General features: G+C 36.9%; 1 protein-coding gene across 1 annotated transcript in view; it reads right to left on the bottom strand.

Annotated features, from left to right (window-relative positions):
* LOC144438016 (sodium-dependent noradrenaline transporter-like) overlaps positions 1-23,678 on the bottom strand; it is a 31,337-nt gene extending 7,659 nt beyond the window's left edge. The window contains exons 1-6 of the mRNA XM_078127049.1: positions 23,673-23,678; positions 23,210-23,274; positions 9,975-10,411; positions 3,552-3,683; positions 1,271-1,520; positions 706-844 (exon numbers count right to left, since the gene is read on the bottom strand). Coding sequence (XP_077983175.1) covers positions 706-844; positions 1,271-1,520; positions 3,552-3,683; positions 9,975-10,411; positions 23,210-23,274; positions 23,673-23,678 — 1,029 coding nt within the window. The remainder of the gene's footprint in view (positions 1-705; positions 845-1,270; positions 1,521-3,551; positions 3,684-9,974; positions 10,412-23,209; positions 23,275-23,672) is intronic.
* Between the last annotated feature and the right edge of the window lie 1,635 nt (positions 23,679-25,313).

Raw genomic sequence — 25,313 nt, 5'->3', positions numbered from 1 at the left:
TTATTGAATTCTACTGGTAAGATAGCTTCTGCGTTTAGACAAAGACCCTTCACGAAAGTAGGGTCTAAGGTTGAAAGAATTCAAAATTCCTTTTTATTGGTTATTGAAGTACCATGTGTTAGATTCAATTAAGAATACATTGCAGTCGCCATAGTTACACAAAATCAACTAATTAATTCACGTTCTGTCATTATGATAAGCTGATAACCTTTGAACTTGACAAAGTAATATTTAACTGTGTACATTTAGTCCTATAATTACCTTTTCTCATTTCACCTATCCCATTTCATTATTTATTTGATAAATACACACAAACATGTCGCAGCAATGGCTTGGGTTCAAATTCTCTGTGTTGGTGTTTTGCAACACTGGTATTTTCATGAAGATATTAATTAGAAACATTCTCAGAACAACAGCTTTGTGACATTGTGCAATTTCACACAGGGTAAGGGTTTAAATCAAACTATAAGGTATTCTCCAGCCAGTTATAAAGCTTTCTGTATATTAAACAAACTCACAAATTTTACACTATATGCAAACCAAGAAGTCCAGTGAGAGTCAACCCTCATGTAGTCCATGTATAAAAGGACCGAGGTCATGTGAGACCAATCAGGAACGAGTCTTATAAGCCAATGGGAGAGGGGGGGGGGGGGGGCTTCTACTGACTGAGAGAAAACTTTCGACATTAATAAATGATATACTCACTTTTCCTGAGGATCGGACACCCTTCCAAAGGGCAAAATAAACTATGACGATTGTTGCCAACAAACACAATGATAATTGCCATTTGACGATACCAAGATCATCAATACCATCGCTTTTATGCATTTCTAACACTCCCCTCCTACAAATGAGAACAATAATTATTAGTGTATTCTGCTTGTCTTTATATTCAGACCAGTATCATGTATTGCAGTGAAAGCTACGGTATCGATAGAAACGGGTGTCAAAACAACTAATCTCCCATAACCATGAAGACAGGAGAACTTTGCAGGTGTATCCATAATCAGGATATATATTTTTATATTAATTTAAACTGAAGACGGTTCTGCAGCTGCGAAAACAGAACATCTGGGATACTTGGCAACCCAGAGGCTGTATGAGAAGAAAAGTACCCCCTCAAAAATTGCGAATTCGACATATGTTCTTATATTTCGACGATCTATTTGAAGGCAAATTACAATTACATAATTCAATATACATTTCTCATTATGTAAACGTTCACTCGGAATGTAATATTAATAGTATCACACATCCAAATATCACTTACTCATAAAATTCCTCAGCAGGCGAAACCCCATTATCTGAACTGATTATTTCAGTCTTCCCGTCTCCAACATCCACCTCAGAATAATTATAGGAGCCGTCATAACAGTACACAGAGTTCCATGAGTTCTCACACGTTGTCCAAGGTAAGATTTTAGTAAATGACGAAAATAGGAAATAAATAGACCAGGCTATGATAACGTTGTAGTAGAGGGCAACATAGTACGCCATAAGGACAACAGCCCAACCAGCTCCTGTTGGTATGGTACAACAGAGAGAGAGAGAGAGAGAGAGAGAGAGAGAGAGAGAGAGAGAGAGAGAGAGAGAGAGAGAGAGAGAGAGAGAGAGAGAGAGAGAGAGAGAGAGAGAGAGAGAGAGAGAGAGAGAGAGAGAGAGAGAGAGAGAGAGAGAGAGAGAGAGAGAGAGAGTTATTAAGATGTTATATATTCGATCTGTAAGTATCGGTGAGGTTGTGGATTTACATTGAATACAGCAGAAGAAAGTAAGCTGTGCAGAACACAATTCAGAACCGATACAATTATAGCTTGTGTCTGTCTCTTTCAGATGGTGATTTACCGTACATACATTGCAATTCAATTATCTCTTGCAGAGGGCGATTCACTAAAGACGTTACAGCCTGCATATGAAAGACAGCACGCCTTCCCTGTCTAACTTTGACAGACAAAACAAAGACATATCATGATTGTACACTTCGCGTTGACACCATGCAGACACATGCAACAATTATACCAATCCCTTCTACCAAAAGAAAAGCACATGCAACAATTGCATTACAACGGACATGAAGCCATTGTGCAGTTACACTACAATGTATTTGAATCAATCTCTGCAAGAGACAGACGCAAACAACAATTTGTATCCGTTCTGATAATTATTTGTTCCTGCACAGCTTACATTCTTCTGTTGTACTTAATGTAAAACACAAATGACCAAACGTCCACACATCTATAATATATTAGGTTGTATATTTTGATATATGGGATATGGACTTCAATTTCATATTTTGATTATTTCCATGCATTTAACTTCACTCATATACTTTTCGTATTTAATATTAATATTGTAAACACATTACTGGGGAACACAAAGAAAACAAAGTGCTAATTATAGATAAATAATTTAAAAAGTTATCATATTGTGGAAAGGAAGAGTGACAAGAACTGCAATCCCCCTAAAGTATTGTTTGTGACTATACATGTTGAAACATCCACTACTGTCTGACAACTCTCGCTTTGATATGATCATATCACTATTGTGATCTTTCGTGGGGAATGAGGATGGAGTAGAGGTTGTGTACACAAACAAACTTCGCTTCTAGAGCTTCTCTGACCACCAAGCAAAACTGTTTGGTGGTCCATGTAGGCGTGGATGCATTAAACGTTTCTTTTCATACCAATCCGTGCTCACACTGAAAATACACGAGCTTTTCTACCACTACTGTTCACAATGTTCAAAATGAACCATTTCTCTCTATCGTATAATTCGCGATTATTTGACGGCAATGTTCTGTGTATTCAAATTAGACCTTAGTAAATAATTCAACTGAGACTAGCTGTTACCAGCGGGAGACGTTTTGACACGTTTACGTGATTTTGCAACGTAAGAAGAAATTAACCATAGTGGGATCAACAGGTCCATACAAATATGCTAATTACAAGCACATGCGTATATTCATGATATTATAACGCTCTGTTTGTTTGGAAGGGACGTTTTTTCAATATGCCCTTTACTTTTAACACATCAAAATTTTGGAGCGTACACAGGTATTCGTTGGGTAGTTAACGCACGTTTACCTTGCACATGTATATTGCCAAGAAATGCTATTCGAAACATCAACGACCACACTAATTAAAGTGGCCATACGGATGAGGATTGGATATGGGTTGGATTTTTAATTTATAAAACAATTTTAACATGGCTTCCTACTTGAAAAATCAATGTGAAACAACATAGACCAAATCTTTGTTTGTAACTCAATACATTGCACAAAGCTAAAAAATGTGTAAAATGTGTAAAAGTTTTTTATCGTACGTACAATAACAAACATTTCACTTATTTATCAATCTTTTGCAATTTATTGAGTTACAAACAAGGACTTGGTGTATGTTGTTTCACATTGATTTTTCAAGTAGGAAGCCATGATAAAATTGTTTTATAAATTAAAAATCCAAAATAAATACCCGATCCTCATCCATATGGCCACTTTTGGACCACACTTCAATTTTCTTTGGATTTGAGTAGACGAAACAACTTGTGTTACCTACCTTTGAACATTGGACATATCTTCCACACACTTATAGCACTTTCTCTGTTAAATTGTCCCAAAGCTAATTCCATGTAGAACAGGGGAATGCCTCCAAAAATCAGGAAAAGAACGTATGGAATAAGGAAAGCACCTGTAGATAAAACAAATTGTTGTTATAACTTGGTTATCATAGTTATGACAAATCAAGTTGAAGTATGTTACCATGGTAACGGAAGCTGTAATTAATGTCATCTTAACACCCTCTTTCCTCTAAAAACACTGTAAAAATGTTGGTATTCTACTACTTAAATTGCCAAGTGATCGAGTGCTACCACAGGGAACCTTGTACATCCTAGCACTAGGCCTAAATGTGTACATCCTAGTGCTAGAATGTCGCCACATCCTAGTGCTAGAATGTGGTCACATCCTAGTGCTAGGAAGAAGAGCACAGCTATGTACCAGCTGTGTGCCTCACAGCCCCGTTAAGCGTTACAGGGTATATTTCTCCACAGCCCTGGTACATGCTTGTGAAAAATATGCCTGTTGCCTGGCCATGGGTGTCGAATACCGCCCCTTTGCCACGACTGTTTTGCACATCCCAGTACCAGAACTATGTACTGCATACCTAGCACACAGTTGTGCACACACATGTAACACCTATGGTGGAACAATACCCTGTAGCAACCCTTCTGTTGATATCTGACTAGCATTGCTCACATATAGCTGGTACATGGCTGTTTGAAAAAGCTCTTGTACATGGATGTTGTAAAAACCTATCCTGCATTGCTATTTTTCACATCCATGTTACATTGATGTTGGCATACCAGTTACACATCTGTCAAATGTAGGCCAGAGCTGTTACGGAGATATTGTACACATAGCTGGTACAGCCTCCGTGGTTCCACTGAGATGGTACAGGTATGTGCACAACGCTGTCCTAGGTATGTGAATGTTACAGGGGTGTGCTAGGTTCCCTGTGTATGGTCAATAAAGATACCATTGACGCGATATATATTTTTTAGAAGTAATGTAGATTCAACAATATAAACTAGACAGTGCCAGATACGACATGGTGAGATTAACATGGGGATAACTAACAGCAGCTAGCAGTGATTGATATTAAGCAGTAGTTTTCATCATCGGAAACATCGATTCATGTTCAAACTAAAAAAAATGCATACAAGAGTATCAGGGCGAAGGCACACACGTGAAAGTATGGAGCACTCAACGGTGCAATGAAAATGTTCCGTATAAAGATGTAGAAAGATTCTACAGTTAGTTACAATCAACGGTAGTGATAATTTATGTAGACGGGTTTTGCATTGAGAGATCATCATAATCACCACCACCACCACCACCACCACCACCACCACCACCATCACCATTACAGTAACACGTCACCTTCACTACCAACAACATATCTGTCATCTCAATCATCACCATTTCAGTTGTCTACACTTACGTCATAATTCATTACATACATCATTCTCCGATATATTCTAATTTCGGTACTAACTTCTATCGATTGTGACGCAGCAAAGGGAAATATTATATCTCCAGAGTGATATCATGTAACAATCGGACTAGTATACCCTGGCCCTATTTAGAATGAGATTTATAGTCCCTAGTTAAGTGTCTGAGTTGACCAATTAATCCCAGGTCTGGTCTCCTTTTATCATTTGTCTAATCAATGTTGACATGTACAACGGTATCGGTAGATACGTTGACGTCATATGCATGTCATTAACACGAGGAAGCAAAATATCTACAGACATGCAGACGCTTGAATCATAGACACGGTCACCATCTCAGTGACTTCAAAATATCCATGACATGGACTAACAATGGGAAGGCCATTGAATTTCCCTGATGGGAAGTGAACTTTTCAATACCGAGACAATCTTATGTAGAAGGGTTATCTACTCGTCTATTACAAGGTACATGTAGCCATGGTTACCACGCATACTCAACATTTACTGAGTAAATGTTGTGGAACTGAAAATATACACGTTATGATACTCAGGAGGGAGGTTTAAACAATCAAACATTGTACAAGGGGGAACTGAAGTTGTTTTTGTTTAAAATGAAATTGTTATCGTTAGAGCGAGCTTTAGATTGCACTGTCTATTTGTCGCACTTTAGATCAATTAGACGATCCATAGACTTTGGGAATGAATTCGATAGTGTGTTTGTGTATAGTGACGACCTTCTTGTCAAGCATTGAATGATTAGAATCATCGACAATGACACGTTTCTTTCAGTGAAAAAATCGAAGACACAACCCCAGACCAAATATCGAAGCAAACTGATGTTTCAGAGAAAGGTTTATCAATGAAAGATATCAACTTCACACTTTCTAAAGACACTGGGGCACAAATCGTCCTCTACTATTACCATTTCCCAGCTAGATATCGCAGAGGTTACAATTTCTGTTATCAATATTATCAGATGGTTAGTCCCAGAGACTATAAATTACTACACAGCTGTACCACGCTTGTAAGTGGGTCGTAGTTCTCACAATATACAAGAAAATGCGTGGAGCTGACATTTGACCCTGAAGTTTGGGGTCAAGGTCACTAGAGTGAGTAATTGAAAAGGATTCATGTCATAAAGTATAATATGATATTAAAGAGAAATTCCTTTGATTGCATTATCTAGTATCAAGTAAAGTAATACATTGTCATTGATCTTTTGAAGTTATATATGTGATATTTAAGAGCCTGATTAGTTCTACCACGGACGTAAAGGGGTAATGTTACTTTGAATTTTTCAGAAAGAATTGAGCGCGAATCAAAAATTTTGTCACTAAATTTTTTACCTCTGGGTACCATAATTCCTGAAATTATGCAAATTGGTAATATTTACCGAAGAAATGGTAGTCATGAATGGTAGCTATGAAAACGGGATATGTGCTACGTGCATAAATAATTGATAGTGTTTTTTTTTCAATTTCTTTTTTTTTTCTTTTATAAATGTTTGACTAAAATTGGCTTACGTACGTCAGGTGAATACCCTTGTACAGTAACACAAAAGGGCGAAAGGACCGTACAAAAGAACCCACCTAAGAAGCCCCTTCCGGGCAGTACTGATTTTGAAGCTAAAATCATTCGCTTCAGTTCGAAATGTTAGTATGAGAATGTGTTATCGTACGCTTCTTGCTAAGTTACAGCACGGTCACTATTCACTGGCGTTACCCAATGTCGTCAACAATCTCTCAACGTTTAAGATTATCTTTAAGCTCCGAAGAAACCCAATCCGAGAACTAAATGATAACCGCAAGTCGATCTGTACACCAAGAACTGTAATTAAAAACAATTTCTAAAGTAGTTCCATCTGATGTATGTTTAGTGTGCCCTGTGAGTCACGATTGCTTTAGTCTACGGATTTGAATCATTGATTGAATTCGCACAAGTGTCCCAAACGTGTCTGCACCAACAAATACATTTACAAATAACAGTTCGTAGCCTAGCCTGGAAGTCTCACCTTTTCATAACATTACAAATAATATTTCATAGCCTTCAAAGTGTTCCTCTTTCAGAACATTTCCAAATAATAGTTCGTAGCCTAGAAGTCTCGCCTTTTCAGGCCGTAACAATTCACATGTTCACAATTACAACAGACGATGTAATTGCTCTTGGGAAAGTTCCTTTTTTTATAATTAACCGATTCACTTCGGATCAATTTCCCTTCAAAGTTATCCGTTCGCAATATTTACTTTTCTATACATTGTTTGGCGTCTTTTACATATATTATAATTAAGAATCACATGATGAATCCTCACGTGGGAAATGATGACAAAATGATGGTACAGTGCATATGCAGAAGACTGTAGTAAATGCGAAAGTCATGATAGATAAAGGAGGAAAAAATTGTAAATTAGATAGTAAACAACTTGAATGTGTTTTTCTATTTGATAATTTGTAAACAAAGTGGATAAAACACAGGTTTTAAACGCAAGGAAATACAAGTAATCCAATCATTTATGAGTGGTGACGTTTCAATATATGGGAAACACGCATTACTGGTGTTTTACGTCCATATTTTGGTGTACCCACCAAATGGCACACTCAAGCATAACGTATCGCATACATACATACATACTGACAGACAGACAGACAGACAGACAGACAGACAGACAGACAGACAGACAGACAGACAGACAGACAGACATACATACATACATACATACATACATACATACATACATACATACATACATACATACATACATACATACATACATACATATAACGAGTTTAATAACTGTGTATCAATGGATATATGATAGAGTTGTTGAACCTATTTCGAAATGAATTCTTAGTGGTCACATTGCCTAAACTTTTGTGGAATTTTGTTCGGATCCTCTGCACAATTTTACAAAAATAGGTTATATCTCGATTGAATACCAATATTATCAGCAAACTTTCCCCACGTCCAGAACAAAAATAGATTTATGTCCATCAAGTGCCTGTACGATTTGCGTCACGGTTTCTCTCTAAAAAGAATCACACAAATAGACACGTATACAAACAAACATACAGACTGATAGACATACAGCCGGTTTAAGATCTCAATAGTAGTATAGTGTAATAGAAAAACCACTGTAACTTACACCGAATTTGCGTGCGAAGTTCTTCCAACGCTATCAAGTTGCTACAACTATTAAAATCACGTTAATTACTTGTATATTGGTTTGCCCGTCCTTAGGTCATCCATACGTACGTACCTGATTGCCTTGTGCACAAAACAAATTCTAACATTTTTGCCCTAGGGCTAAAAAAACTGCCAACGAACTGTTTGGTATTCAAGCTCGCTAAAGTAGAATTTTGTTTGCTAGTATATCACTATACAAGAAACGCAAACGGCTGTCTATTAGTTGGGGTTTAATTTGTTATCTGTTTGAAGTTTATCTTGTCGATATCTTAAATCAGAACTATTTTTAAAACGTGCTAAGTATTATTAATTTATTCGGCATGTATTTGACCTTTAGATTGACCCAATCTTGAAAAGAACGTTAATACGTGGATCATAAGACTCGATTTTGAAGCTCAAGCCCTGCGAATCTATAGTGGAAGTAATATTTATGATATGAAAAGTGAAAAGTCCACCTCATGTAAAAAAAAAATCAAGAGATAGTATTAACATTAGCGCAGTCATCAGTAACAGAAGACGCATCCGACTATTTAGGCCTTTAAACGCAGTGTCAAAATCGAGGGTCGATGAGTGCAGAAACCCCAAAATCAATTTGATTGGATTTATTTCACCGTATAATGCATTCAGCTATACACAAATGTGACAACTCATATTGTGATTCAATGCAGTGTTCAGGATGTGCAATCATGTTACAAGTTAGTGAAAGTCATTATATAAAACAAAATAGTTTCAAAAAAAGTTCCTGTTGCTCGCAGTTAGTGCTGCTTCAATACCTGAGTGATAGCATACATGTAGCTTCATTATGTGTCCATGCTGGTTTGATGAATTCAGATTAAGAACGCACAGCATAATAATTTAATGATTCTAGTATAGTTTAGCTCAACGTGTCCAATTCATTCATCCTACTATCCCAGACTTTCTATCAGGATAGCTGAAAATGCCAGAGTCAAACTGCCAACACTTTACTATTTCAACTTCCAAGCCTTGCTTCCACGTAAATATACACACATATGTATACAGTTCGGCCATTGGGGAGATATCATTGACTAGTTAATCTGTAAGTATGCTTTGCAGGGCTTTTTAATTGACACTTACGGATTTTAACTGGTGAATATATTACATCAAACTTAGGCTGAGGTCAAGCTGCCAACATGAAGTGTACATAATACAAGGCTGTGTTCATGAATGTGGTTGTACCTAGTCGTTGCATTTTCTTTTCTTTTATCAACTACTAAAGTCTCTTTACATCTTTTCAAAAAAAAAAAAATACCGAGTGAACGATTGTTGTGTGGCCAAGCATCAAGTGAACAGTGGATTGTTGATAAGTAAAGTTTTTTGGGGGTAGAATTTCCATTCTTTATAAAGTGCTCGATCAAGAAGCTCGTTTCTGAACCGTCAATGCTCTGAAAAGCAGGAGTTAACCCTGGGCACCCATTAGGGACACACATCACGAAGGTCATAATAGTAAATAGCAGACCCAAACGTGCTGAAATGTTCTGTCCTGGAATTAAACTTTCAATCTGTAGGCCCTGTCAAACTTTAATTGATCTTCAGTTAACTCTGTGTTGCCTTTGTCAGCATCAACACATACTTAACACTAGCGAAAAATATGAATTCACGTACCGGATTTTGCGACTCTAGCAGAGAAAATGCAATGTTTTCTAACAACGAGAAATGACTGTGTTTATTCATGTACCTCGATATTTCAATTGCTGGTAATACTAGTAACAGTAGTTGTCCTGTTTGAGTCGCAATCATAACACCTACAGAGAAGTTAACGCCTACTTACCACCCCCATTCTTATAGCACAGGTATGGAAATCGCCACACGTTTGCAAGGTCGACGGCAAAACCAATGACAGAAAGAAGAAAGTCTATTTTCTTTCCCCATGTTTCTCTGTCAGCGTTGTCCAGTTCTTCAGACGGTGGTGTTTTTTCTTCTATATCCCTCCCTGCAGAAGCCACTGCTACTGGTCCGTTACGCTTCTCCTTCTTTTTAATCTTGGAGAATGGCCACACAGTTCTCCGAGAAGAATTGTTCGTGTCCTCGGGTTTAAACTTGGTGTCCGTATTGGAGTTCATGATGTCTGATGGTTCCAGGTCTGCGGCATAGTTAAACTGTGGTCCGGTGTACGGTACGTCTCCATTCTCGTCAACTTGAATACCCACGGACGTGAGTTCCACTTTGTCTGTCCCGTCGTTCATGATGACGTCATTGAAGCTGTCTCTATTCAAAATAGAAAAAGCATGTACAAAGAGTTTAGAGATTACAGTTGTCTATTCGTGTAAGTGATCGACAGCTAACTGTACGCTGACAACTGGTGGATAGATCTACACCCCAAAGCAAATAACAATTAAAAGTCATAACGAGAGAATATTTAAAGTTCGGAAAAGAATTTCGAATCGAGGAAATCAACTGCTGTAAAGCACAAAAAATACGAGGATAGAAGAATCATAAAAAATGGTACGGAATCGATCGTTCCTACCATTGATACCGGTGACAACTACTGGTTACTCTAGATCTCCGTTTAATAGCGGAGACGACAAGAGCCGCTATAAATCGCATCTTTTATTGTCATCATTTCAAACGCATTGGACTAACCCTGGGATTGAAGAGTTGCTGTGTGTATATACGGTGGTCTATTATTCTATACTTTGTGTGTTCACTTTCTCGTTTGTCAAAACTTTGAACCGTGAATCAAGAGCGTGTGCATCCGTTATAAGATACCTCACGGTGATGCCTGCAGAAAATTTAAACACCGTTTTTGGTTATCTTTGATGCTGTCGTTGAGTTGCCATCGATACCCCCCCCCCCCCGATGACCTCTATGTGAGCACGTGCTCTCCCGGGTTTTCACTTCAATGGAAATTCTTGTTTTCCTTTTTTAATTGCATTTGTGTCAGGTCTGCCAGGTTTGTAGATCTCGTGAATAAAAACTTAAAGTGTTTTTCGTTCTGCCATAATATCCATTCAATTGGCGTAGCTGTGCTTTTTATATCAATGAGAAATGTTTTCGCTTCCGTGGAGGGTAATCTAATGGAGCCTTGCCAAGTAAACCGTCCAAGTACTGATAAAGATATTTGACCTAAACTATGAATGAATCACTTGCCAAGTTGATAAAAGTTGTATACTTAATTACATGCATTTAATACTTTCTGGTTGTTGTTTTTAAACAATCATATTTTCGCACGTTATATCTCTTTGAGAAATATGGTTTATGATTTCATTGACGACATCTTTAAGGTTTATATTAATAAAATTTAGAAAACAAACTCACCCAAAAGAAAAATTGTAAGGGTTCTATGTTTTATTGTGAATTCGTAAATCATTGTCGCCATAGATTGTCAAAAATGAATTGCTTCGAAATGGGCACGTCAGAGAGGAGATATTCTTTTGAAGTGTTCTCAATGCATGGCATGGCTGATATTGCTAAACACGCTCAAAAGAATATGATAATCCTATATAGTCCCCATGTCTGCTGTGAAAATCTTCAGCAAACTACTTCTGGTTCGCAATTTTATATCAATGTTTACGATGAGATGATGTTTTGAATTGTTGGACCAATACACTTGTTTTGATAAGAGAACTATTTGTGTTAAGTCAAAAAAAAAAAAAGATTTAGTTGACGGACTACACACGGCGAAAGGAATTCTTGTCAATCAAGTCAGGCAAAGTTATACATTTAATCTTGTTCTTTTTTTCAAACGACTCTATCGGATGACTGCATGTCATAATCACGTGATACAACCTTTTTTTGTGTGTGTATAGACCTCCCAAAGGTCCTTGACTATACCAAAGACTTTTATTTAATATACCGACCTCTACTGTCACCTTTCAACTGAAAAGCTCTCAAAGATTCAATGAAGACTCACCAACTAATAAATACGTCACAAACCAATCATCAGCCTCAAAAGAAGTATTGGATAACGTAATCCAAATAGCTTAGTGGGTAAATTAATCAGTAGAATGATGGATGGCTTACTTCAAACGTCAATATTGTTTGTTCATTCATTATCCTTGTATTACATTTTAAATACATTTATATAATCACGGCATTGGAGTGATAATTTTACAGTATTTGCCCTGGGGAATATTTTACATAGTTTGTGGTAACCATTCACAAACATTGCGTATTAAAGGGGTATAGTCTGTCACTTTTATGGTCTTTGGTGGTTGCTTTTGTTTAGAGGGACACAGTCTGTAACTTTATGGTCTTTGGTTGTTACTTTTCTTTAAAGGGACACAGTCTGTTACTTTATGGTCTTTGGTGGTTACGTTTGTTTCATGGGGCACAGTCTGTAACGTTATGGTCTTTGTTGGTTACTTTTGTTTAAAGGGACACAGTCTATTACTTTATGGTCTTTGGTTGTTACGTTTGTTTCATGGGGCACAGTCTGTAACGTTATGGTCTTTGGTGGTTACTTTTGTTTAAAGGGACACAGTCTGTCCACGTTTTACCTTTTGCTACAATGAGTTAATTCAGATTTCCTACTAAGTAGAAATATCTTTTAGCATATATAAAACTCACACACGTTGGGTTTGTAACGTTTATTTTTACTCATGTACATGTACTTGCGTAAAACCATATTTAAACTATTCTATTCCAGTATAATATTAATGTCAATTCATGCCTTTTATAACTTCACAATTGTTTTCTGGCATTATTAGAAGAACAGTTGATTGCATAGTTGGGATATCCTCGACATTTTTATACGTATAATAAATTACGTCATTGGATCGCTTTATAGGTTATATCCTAATAACACAAGGTTTAAGTTCAGTCAATTGTAAATGATTTGTTAAATATACACAGTAAATAGAATGTTGCAAGTACCTTTTGATTATGTAGCAAAAATTATGTCCAAAAATGTATAAAATCAGTGTGTACCCCTTTAAGTATGTACATTGTGTATCCTGACTTTAGTCGAAATCAAGGTCTGTTTCAGAGTGTGTCACTTTAATTTTTGTTTAGAAACCACATGAATATATCAACATATATTATCATTATATTAACATATATTAACATATATTAACCCCTTTCTCTTATATACAAACATATGTTATTATCTTAATGCAAAACAATTGGACTAGGGGAGGGGGGTGAAAAAATAATCCAAAACGTAGGTATATAGAAATATCTGTAAAAACTATAAATAAAATTAAAATGTCAAGTATAAAAGCTTCTGTGTACAAGTTATGATTCTTAATAATATATGTCTTTCTGATCTATGCCCTGGATTTATAAATGTCCATTTCATTCGCGTGCCTGGGAAATACAACCCATTACACCAAAGTAAAGCATTTTCTGTATGTACCACACTCGTTTCTATCATCCGTATCAAGCGTAAAGGTATACTGTTTCATTTGCTAATTTGACCACATTAGAAAGGTTACATACATGTAAACAAACAAATGGAAACAGTATACTTTTACACTTGATATGAATGCTAAGGATGAAGTGTTTTACTCCAGTGTTACTCGTTGTATTTAAATTGAGCTTGTATGCTAAAAGTACATTAAACTTCTATCTGGTCATGTTAACCGATGGCATGGTCTGTACTTTTCACGCAGAGTAGGTTTTTTATGATGACTGATTCACATGATTGTTATTCGTCCCACGCAGTGATATTGTGTAGGGGAGACTTCAATTGAATCCATACATGAATGGTGGCTATTCCGAGACAAGAATATATATACCGTATATATATATATACTCTGACGGAGTTCTTTGATGGCTGATCCCTTCTCTCAGACGTTAAGTACTGTGGTATGAATAGTATCTAGTTCAGTAAGATATCTGCATCACATAACTTAGCAGCGTGTTGTGGGTATGTCTTATCGAGTGTCCCTTTTTCCCCTTTGCATTCTGAATGTCATGCCTGTGTGTTTGGCCACACAGGGTTGTCTTCATTAAAGTTGTTTCTGTTAGAAAAAAAAACAGCCTGGACCAAGTCCATGGTTGTGACTCAATAGCTTTTTTAAAAAAAAACTAATGTAAAAAAGGAAGAAAAAAAGATTGTTATACAGAAAGTAATTTGTAAATCACTACATATGACTACTTGTGTTTATATGTATTTACAAGTAATTACTTCAAGTTCAAGTTGTACTTACCCACTTTGCTTACAAACATGTCATGTACGTACAATAACAAACTTGTCACGTTTGTTGTTTTTAGTTTTTATGCAATTTACAGAGTTACAAACACTGAACTGGACTATGTTGTTTCGGGTTATATTTTTATTTTTAGAAGAAGAAAAAACACAGTAAAGTTGTTTTATTCAAATTCCAAACTTAATAATCATTTCTCGTCCTGATATGACCACATTGAATGCATTTTAACACACAGTGTGTAAGATACAGTCATTTACCACGCTATCAGCCAGCACTCATCGTTTAGAAGTTGATAATAGGGCTGAACAACACGACGTATCTTACAGTCTACTATACACACACACACAGCGAAGATGTGTTAAACTCGTCAACAGTTTGACTTGCAAGTGATTTATTACACGATCCGTGGACACCATTTAGTCGGCAATTAAGTCAAGTTATAGCAACTATGATGTCCTATTTTACAGCATAAAGCCAGATATGTGCTGACCTTACACGATTCCTACACCTAGGGATAAAGGAACTTTAGGAAGATCCGGTGGTAGTGCAATTACCCATTCAGTTTTAAACTGAGCACTGTACTTACTTAATAATTTCTGTCAAAAGTTATTTTGAGTATGATCTAAATAATGTCACACTAGATGCAATTGCACGATCAGTAACCCTCTAAGTGCTTGTTGATGTCAAGCGGTCAACTTTATGTCAAGGCCAGTATAAAGTCACTCGACTTTTTCTGGGTTGGTAGAAAATGATTGTGGGTTGTGGATTCCGTCGAGATAAAACAACTCTTTGTCAGACAGAACTATACAGTGGCAATGTGGTTGTTTTTAAAGAATAGAATTCCAATCCACAATACCGCGTTCTCATGACACAGATTTCAATACTCCATTTACATGTTAAATTTCAAGCTAAGCTATAATGTTAGATTTACTCTAAGTCGACTGGCTTTGAAAGGTCTGTTACGTTGAGTATATATAGTTAGTAAGTTTATTAGCAATACATTATAAAGTAGATTTATACGGTGGCAATTTCTGTACTTATAACTCTACAATTTAGATCAGTCAACGTTTATGTAAAATAATAACATTTCGGCGAACCCAGTGAACTTTGAGTTAAGTTCAACTGCCAATCTACTCGTCATTCAAATCACAGACACCTGGCCATCTGTGTTTAAATCAACCTAACATCTCTCATCTTAACCTAACATGACTTATGTAACCTTACACAGCATAGAACAACAACACAGCACAGCACAGCACAACACAACACAACACAACACAACACAACACAACACAACACAACACAGCACAGCACAGCACAGCACAACACAACACAGCACAGCACAGCACAACACAACACAACACAACACAACACAACACAACACAACACAAATTATTTCAGTTTAACTGATCTCCATGTGACCTACATATTCGATGGATTACGAACCCTTAGCTAGTGTTTCATTATGACTGATCAAAGTTGATGTTATTAGTATAAGTACACAATTAATAGAAAATTGAAATGAATTCAAGGTTAGTACACGTGCTAATTATAAGGTTATGTTAATTGACTAACTTTTATGAATAATTGCTTGTATTAGACTATTTCATGGAATTTACATATTTAGGCGACTACCATAGTGCTTTGAATGTATCACTCTATGTGAACAAGATACACAGAATTTTCAAACACACGGACGTCTTCAAGTCTACGTCGTCTATTCACACTGGACGGGGAGCAGAAACGTGGTATTTTGAAGCAAACAGGGGTGGTGCAAAATCAACACTTTTTAGCGTTAATGTTAAGTGTTGTAACGCAATACTTTTCACGCGACATATGATCTTGTTCAGATGTACGCAGCTCGAGCGGAGTCGTGGGACCTGTCATATGACATCTACAGGTAGTCAACATACTTTTAAAAGTTGTATACCTGTTGTAAGGTACTATCACCGACCCATTACACACAACTCCATTTCTGCGTATAGCCCACCATACACATAATGGGCCTCAAAAATTGCACAATAATAGTCTATTGAAAAACGAGATCACTGCCGACAATATGGTGGGTATGACCTCAGAGCGAGTTGACTGTCCGAATCAGCTGCTTGTGTTGGCTGGCAATACATCAAATGAAACCAATACACTATTAATTCAAACGGACGACTTCGAGTTACGGACGAGTACACATGTTTGACTACAACATATATAAATCAGAACAAAATCTGTAGGCTGTGAAATTAGAAACCTGCTTATATTCAAATCAGCAAAGGTTTGTGGGTATAAATCACCTTATCGCAGATGTTAGCTTTGTCATATAAAAGAGGCGCCGCGTACCTGCATAGTGACATATCAAGAAAATTGTATACCCTTACTGCAATATCAATCACATAAGTACCTTTCATTCAAAGATGCTTCGGAACGCCTTTTGCTCAAGTCAAAACTCCCTTTAGTAGTATTCCAAGACATGATGACAGGCGTGTGTACAGGAACCGGGTTTCACTTTTTCCAAGGTGGCTTACTGAGTGGTCTAGAAATAATAATCTACCTGGCGTTGTCGACAGTTCTAACACACAGAGTATACCTCGATGACGATTAGCACCCTGTCTCAGTTATCGCAACTATGTGTGTCCACTTTAAACCAATGTTATGGTCACCACGTCACGTCGGACAAGTTTTCAAACTGATGACAGTCGTACTGCACTTAGCTTAGAACGACCGAAACTTTTTGTTTTGATGTCACTGAGGGCAGCACGTTGACTTCTTCAAGGTGGTATGGCTATCGAAGGTCAGATTTCACAAAGGCTTAAGCTCGACCCTTGCTCGAAGTATTTGCGTGATAATACAGGCGACTTTTATTTTTTTTTCAGTGGTTATCAGTAGTATAGTAGGCTCAGTTGAATGAAACGGTCAAACCACTTCAGGATAGAAACGCAGGCTTATACGTACTGGTCTTGTCTCGGAGGTCACTGATTCACAGCACAACAAAGAGTTCATTTTAACACTGAGAAAGTTAACATTTGTAAACACCGAGAGAAATGAAAACAGGGACATCGTAGTTCTTGCAGAAGGAGTGTTGTTGTGGTAGGTCACTTCTTGAATACAGAGGCACCATCAAACTTTTCGTCCACGAAAGCATAGTACTGTCATTGAAACAATTGTCGAATCACTACTCTGTTTAGTTTATGCCTGAGCTGTGGTGGTTGCACTCTCAGAATGTATCAAACTGCTAGAGTCTGACATGGGTCGGAGATAATTCCGTTGTGTACTTGTACTACGTTTTAATAGTTCAGGTAATATGACCTTGACCATGACCCCGTGACCTCTTTTGTATATGTTCACCTTCCAATGTGTTTCTGCTTCCATACCTTAGAAGAATCATATATAAACAATTGAAAGAATTCCATGTTCATTCTTTTTTTTTCAACTACATTCTTGACACACAGAGTGTCCCCCTCCTGGACAGACGGATGGATTCAAGGATGTTTAATTTAAGTATTTCCTGAACATGCTGATGCTTGCGTGCATAGAAAGACATCAACTTGACTCATAACTATCAACATATACACAGAAAACTAAACTTCGAAAAGAAGATTGGCCGCTCAACATAAACCTAGCCCAGTACGAAACGTCGATGTACTTACTCACAGTTCTATAGTTGCTATAACAACAACCTTGACACCCTTCCAACAAATGGTACATCGCGACAGAAATAGAACAACAACGAGCTCTCTGACCGGACATTACGTCAAAGTTGAACCCCACACACGCCTTTTAGTGAGGGTGAGCACACTAAAGTTAGATATAAAATGTTTAACGACCATTTTAAGACACATAAAAGTGAGTACAGTAATGAGAGAATACAATGTGGCTTTCTACTTGAATGCGAAATACATAGGACGGCTATCTCGGTTTACTAGTCTACTAACATCTAATAATGTGGACATTTTGTATTATATTTTAGTGGTACTTCAAATTATTAGGTCCTTAGAAATAGCTACACTTAGCAACCTAACACTGAATGGAACCAAATAAAAAATGTATCATGTGTTTGTGAGTATTTGTGAGTAAGAACCTGGTATGGCTGCATGTGTTTTTTCAAAGTCTAATTTCACAGTTAAACTTGTATAGAACCTTATAACACAGGTGTTTATACCAGAATACAGAATGTTTACAACTTGTATTAGAAAATGCATTACTGGACATCAATAAACCTATATATGAAATCTAGCTATTTAGTTGAAAGCTGCGCTATTCTATTATCTGCAAAAGTGGGACATGTTTGAGATTGTTTTCGTATTATGACTTACTCGTCATGCTATCGAACACCCTGCAAAGTCTTGAATCAAATATGGGTAAATATGCTTGCGTATAGCTAGCTGTACACATACGGTGAATTTCGCAATACCGTGCACCTTTTCTGTTTGATACAACCACACAGAAACCAATAAGAAACTGGACATGCCACACTTCAATAACAAGATCGCATTTTTTGCTACATTTAGTCTAAATGAAACAAACCAGTTCAATGTATTGCAACCCCATGCAGACATTCAGGCGCCAATGTTTTTCTTAGTATCAAACAATTGATGAAGGGCCCGTAATTAAAATGTCCTTTGCGGTGTTCATTTGATGTCTGTATAGTGGCATGGGTAGTTCATTTCACTAAGACAAAATGTAGCAAGAAACTGTACTCATTCAATCTTGCTATCTTAAAGTGTGGCATGTCCAGTTTCTTATTGGTTTCTGCGTGGTTGTATCAAACAGGAGAGTTGCATGAGTGGTATTGTGAAAGTTGCTGTAATATGGTACAAGGATTGATTTTTGGGTCCGTACTCTAAAACCAGCGGGCCCAATGTAAGCACGGTTTCAACTTGTTACTGTACTACCTGTGGATAAAACTGACCTCTAATTAACATATGCAAAGTCTAATTATTGGTATTGTAACAATGTTCAGTGAACACATTGTTGATTATCAAATTGAAAATATATGTCAAGTTACGGCTAGTGCATAGTATTTAGTTTACTTCTCATACACGTCAGCAGAATTCGAATACAAACATTACATGGCCTTAAGAAGTCCGTTGATCTGCAGACACTTTGTTGGTAAGGGAGCCTTCAGTATTTACATGGGGGGGGGCGTCACCTTTTAGCTCAACGGACTAGGGGACGTTTTATGCCACAGATTGGGCTTGATTTCCCCCTTGCCCCCCTTTGTAATTACGGATGAAGGGTCCCTAAATTTTGCTGACAGCACTGATTAATGAATGACGATGCCCATCAGGAAGATATAAAGTTCTACTCGCTCCAATTCGATCTGAAACCATATCTCATCCACACAGACTAAACAAAGGAAAATGGAACAACTCGACTAATATATACATGTACCCCTTTGTAAATCAATCAACGTTTATTGTCATCTTTAGCCTGCAGATGATGAGGATAAACGGCGATGAATGAAACTATGATGAGTGTTTTACCACTAAACGTATATTTGATTAATACGGCATTCATGTTATCATCATCATCATGGTATTATAATTGAAATGAGAGCCATAATTATCCCACCCTTCAGAATGTTGTACGACTTTCTTTAACAGACTGTATTACGTTTATAACTGTTGTGTTACACAAGATGTCTAAATTTATGCAAATGTATGTATGTATGTATGTATGTATGTATGTATGTATGTATGTATGTATGTATGTATGTGTGTATGTGTGTATGTGTGTATGTGTGTATGTATGTATGTATGTATGTACGTATGTATGTATGTGTGTGTGTGTATGTATGTATGTATGTAATATATGTATGTATGTATGTATGTATGTATGTATGTATGTATGTATGTGTGCGTGTGTGTGTGCGCGCGTGAGTGTGTACCTTTCAGTCTGTCTGTTTGTTTGTCTGTCTGTCTGTCTGTCTGTCTGTCTGTCTGTCTGTCTGTCTGTCTGTCTGTCTGTCTGTGATAGTTAACATGAGACCGCAACTAAGAATCAAATCGATTGATAAAAGATAGTGCGGTACGTAGTGTTGGTATGGCTATCTCGTCCGTTACCAAATTGTAGGTTTTACTGTAGCAGAACAATGTCAGCACATTACAATATCGTTGTCATTTGGATTTCGCTACTATAACAGAGTGATAGAATTTTGATCCACATCTAGACCAAGTGTGGATATTACATGTAGTACGTGGAAATTAGATATATCTTAATAACCTGAGAACCACCAGCAGGATAGTTCCCACATCCTCTCCTCCAGGAAATCGTCCGTCTTTTGGTATGGTGTGGGAACCAAAAGTACATGGGTTCCCGGAACTGATGAAGCTTACATCTCAGACAACCAGCGTTGGTGGTCTGAGTTTTAAATGAGGAGGGTTCAATTACAAGACAACATCGAGTGTTCTATATTAGTGATAATGCTATAATTGGTGAAATGCCTGCTAGTGTACATCGTGGAGTTGGATTACCCAATTCTAAAATATGTCTTGAGAAGGATTCAAGAGTTTTCACAATATTCGTACATCTAGTATGTATGTATATATATAATTGATGACAACCTACTAACTATAATTCAGTTGAGCCACATTTTGTTTCAAGTCAACTGGTTTGCATTGTACGTATCCTTTGACAACTTCAACAAGTGTCTCTAATCTTGAGGAATCCCACTGACGTTGTATGAGGATGACAGACGAATTGAATGACGCGATTGCAACAAAAGGGAAGACATATAACAGTTACATATAACAGTCTTGACAAATTTGATAAATGACCTTCAATCAATCAATCACTTCTACACTGGATCTAACATATGCAAGAATGCACTAAACTTGAAGTTGACGTCAGCAGAGATTGTGTCTCCACATGACACGCACGTGTATGTGTCATTATTGACCAATGCTAATGACGTGAAATAAGTATGAATAAGTATAAATCACTGATCGTATACTCATCAGCAGTCACCAAACTCTTGACTGTAAAATGTAACGATATATAAATTTATATATATATGTACATTTTGCGATTTCAAGTATGCTGTTATTTCTATAATCATAGTATTTATTAGCACTATTAAAGCACAAATATCAAGTTCTCATGTCTCGGTATTTTTTTTAGATGCAGTAATTGCCACTTGCAGTAAAGAGTAAATAAAATACTATAATGGGGATTTATTGATCAAACACTACAGTTATATTTGCTATTATATATTCATGATATTTTATGCAGTGCTTGTATCTACTACTCTATAAATGTACTTCATAGTCCTTGTCATGATGGGGAATAATTGACCTTTGACCTCACCTACTTCAGTGTTAGAATAAATACGTTTCTATTAGGATGAATCTATGTGGTGATTCTTTGAAGGAGGGCGCTCCACCCTTCAAGAGTTACACAACTTGCTGGTCTCAAAATTCCCCCCAATTCACTGTGAGTGTGAAAACACATTTCACATTTACAGTTGGGTAACGACAACACGCAAGAGTATTGGAACCGAGCTTCATGATCACTTTGATTCAATTCGGTTATTGCAATGCCTCGTCAAGGTACCCGCATCTCATCAACACTCCTCCACAAGTTTCCCTTCCGCTATGGAATTTACCGTACCCTTGTAAAATTAGCATTCCCCATGTTTTCATACACCTGTAATACGTGCTTTAATCAAACTTCGACATACCTACGTCGCTATGCATGCTTCAGGTAGTGATAAAATTTACTACTTGAAACATTCACGTTACACATTGTGATCCTTTGTCCTTGTACAACGATTTCGAAGGTAACAATCGTTTCCGTTTACTTTACTTTTGATTTGTTTTTTAGCGACAGCTGTTTTACAACAAGTGCGTGAGTCCAATAAACCGAATACATTTGTAATTACACCTTCCTATGTTTTCATCATGACCGAATTCAGGACACTGAAAAGGGCATATGCCCCATCCGTTCTGGCCTGGAATTTGGTCACCCCTGAACCCAACCACAACCAACCCGGCCAGTACCTTGAATACACACATCAGACCGTCACGTCCCCCTCGAGTCCGGTGGTGCACGTCGAATAATATATTAACTATGCATTTCATAGCCTAGAACTATGTCCATTTCATGACAGTCTACACGTCTCTGAGAGAGAAGATCACCGGCATTAGCTGTATAATTCAAGACTTTTCAATAGTCCAATTTAAATATACAACGTAGGGTTATGTTTCATCCGATTGTGTGGTCAGTAACACGAGTCACTTGAAGGGCTTTCCAGTCCTTGTACCGCTTACTTTCAAGATGCATCACCTTTACCACTGTCTTCAGTATGGCAAAGTGATGTAAAAAAAAAAGTTGTCAATGCTCGAATATTCTTTTTGAAAAAAAAATGCGAGAATATAATGGACTATAACTGATAATTAGCTTAAGAAATTGGGTTTTGAAGGAAGGCATAGAAGTGCAGTGACGAAAAAGACGTACATCAGAAGAACCTAGAAGGCAATGATGACCCTGTGCTACTGTTGACATATATCATGTATATGTACAATTCCCTGTACTAGTACATGAATATATATTAGCACAATACCTTAAACTAACAAATGAAATTATTTACTTTATCGTGTTTACAAAATGAGATATATATGTTGGCTAAGTATGAGTTCAAATTGTTAAAATCCATTAAAAATATGGACGAAGTCAAATTATGGAGTGAACCCTCTAGGAGCTGTGGTCAAATATACAGACGTGCGAAAAGTGTATAGTTAACGTCGTTGTCACGACCACAGAGCTGACGTAGTTGTTACTTCTCTCTGACTGACCTTGGCACATACGAAGGGTACCATAAAGCATCCTGCGCATTTGAAAAAAATCCCCCGTACAAAATAAGCTACAGTGACTAAATCTGACGTTAAAAACTTCAGCATTTGAAAGACGAACCGGTACTCACGTGTTCTTCTGTGCAAGGATCCTCAGCGGGTGTGCAAATCCGACGACGTTGACAAGGCTCGTGTACTATAATAGTTTATAGAGCTATAGTAAACTAAACTGAAAGGTGTGGTATACAATGTTTAAGAGCAACCCCTTTATCTGAGTGGTCAATATACACAAAAAAACATATGATCCCTGTACTCCTGACATTATTATTCTACGACACAATAGTTAATACCTAGGTAACGCGACATTAGTAATGTGAAGAAGAGAAAGAAGGACATATACCTTCGCTGGTTGTCGACTGGTTTTGATTCATCAACAAAGTCTTCCTTTGTCGTTGTATAAAGTGCATATCACTCCGTACCGCCGTCACTGAACCCCTTCAGTACAAAACAAACACTGAAAGCTACTCCTAGCTCTTCTCTCGTCGTATCGATAAGCTATATAAACGTCACATGGCTTCGTGTATTGTAACTCACCTCCATTTATATTGCCCGCAGTGAATTTATTACGAAACAACTCACTGTGTATATTTACCAACATTGTATACAAATAGTCATATTAGTATGTATCTCAATGGGAGTTTGACGAGTGGTGAACTTTTTGTTATATAGCAAGTAGGTGTGAAACTACAGTAAAAAGAAATAACGTACAGTTTTTTTTATGAAATACCAAATGAATATCTCACTGTAAAGTGTTACAATCGCTGGAAAGAAAAGCATCGTTTTGCAAAATTTGGGAACTAATAATCAAAAAATATTGACACTATCTTCAGTTCTTGAAACGAATTTTTTTTTTTTTTTTTTTGGGGGGGGTGAATATTACGAGTGTTTATACGTAGTATGGTTTAAAGTATGACAAGAAAAATGATTAATACGGCAAAGTTTATTGAGAAAATATTTTTAAAGAGAAGGGACAACTTGTGCATTATAATCATAGCTTCTATTTTTGCCTTGTATGTAACACTTTCTTGACTGCAATGAGCTCCGCACTCTGTTCTAGTTTAGTATTATTTACTAAAGTGACTATTGTATTACATGTATAAGCCATTTGGCTGCGAGGTTGTGTACTGTAAATTTTTTTGTAGATTTGTCATACTTTACCTCGTGTCACTATAATAAACTATTCTACTACTACAGTGCTACTACTACTACTACTACTACTACTACTACTACTACTACTACTACTAATGTTACTACTACTACTACTACTACTACTACTACAGACAGACAGACAGACAGACAGACAGATAAACAAACAAACATACATACATACATACATACATACATACATACATACATACATACATACGTACGTACGTACGTCGGCAATAGACGATTATTGTTCTTGTACTCACTTGCATCTCGCTATTCAAAACATTGTTTTAGAAATTTATGGATCGTGCAATACCCCCTCCCCCCCCCCCATCCCGTTGTTGAGGAAGTATACGTATAGGGCCGTTATGACACTATATGTCCGTGTCAGGAGTATGAGTATTATATATTGACGTTGGAGAACGTCTATTGTATCAAAAACTCATAAGGCGATTTGAACATAGTAGGCAAGCGCTATCTAAAACATAAAAAAATTGTCATCAATTTAAAACCGATATCCCACATAGCATTTTTGAAATTATGTCAAACTGCTCCCGATGGAATGCTTCATCAAGATTCAGCCATTGCTGTTTTGAAGTTTTTAGAAATAAAAATTTCAAAATCTTACACAGAAGAATGGTCCAGCTTGACAGCTTATCGTCAGTGATGACGTAATACTTTCAATATGACGTCAACATACAATGTACGACATAGATGTTTGGTCATAATTTTATAGTTTTGACAATAATATTAGGCAGTTATATTCAACAACATCAATAATAATAATAATAATATTGGTTCCAATACGATAAAATCCTCAATGACAATGTGGCTGGCAAAACTATTTCGAAGCCACGCACTTAGTGCCGATTTCTTCCAAATATGGCAAAAAAGCATGGTTCTGTGTTTGACACGTACGAGTCACTTGGTTACAAAACATGGGCAAACTTGGCTGAATCATCAATGGCGATATTTTTTGTCCACTTATTTACAGTCACCTTGTCAATACTCAGTTCAAAGTTCCTG

Source organism: Glandiceps talaboti, chromosome 7 (genome assembly GCF_964340395.1).
Source record: "Glandiceps talaboti chromosome 7, keGlaTala1.1, whole genome shotgun sequence".
Classification (NCBI taxonomy): Eukaryota; Metazoa; Hemichordata; class Enteropneusta; family Spengelidae; genus Glandiceps; species Glandiceps talaboti.
The sequence above is the reverse complement of the archived record's forward strand: the minus strand, read 5'-3'. Positions and strand labels throughout refer to the sequence as shown.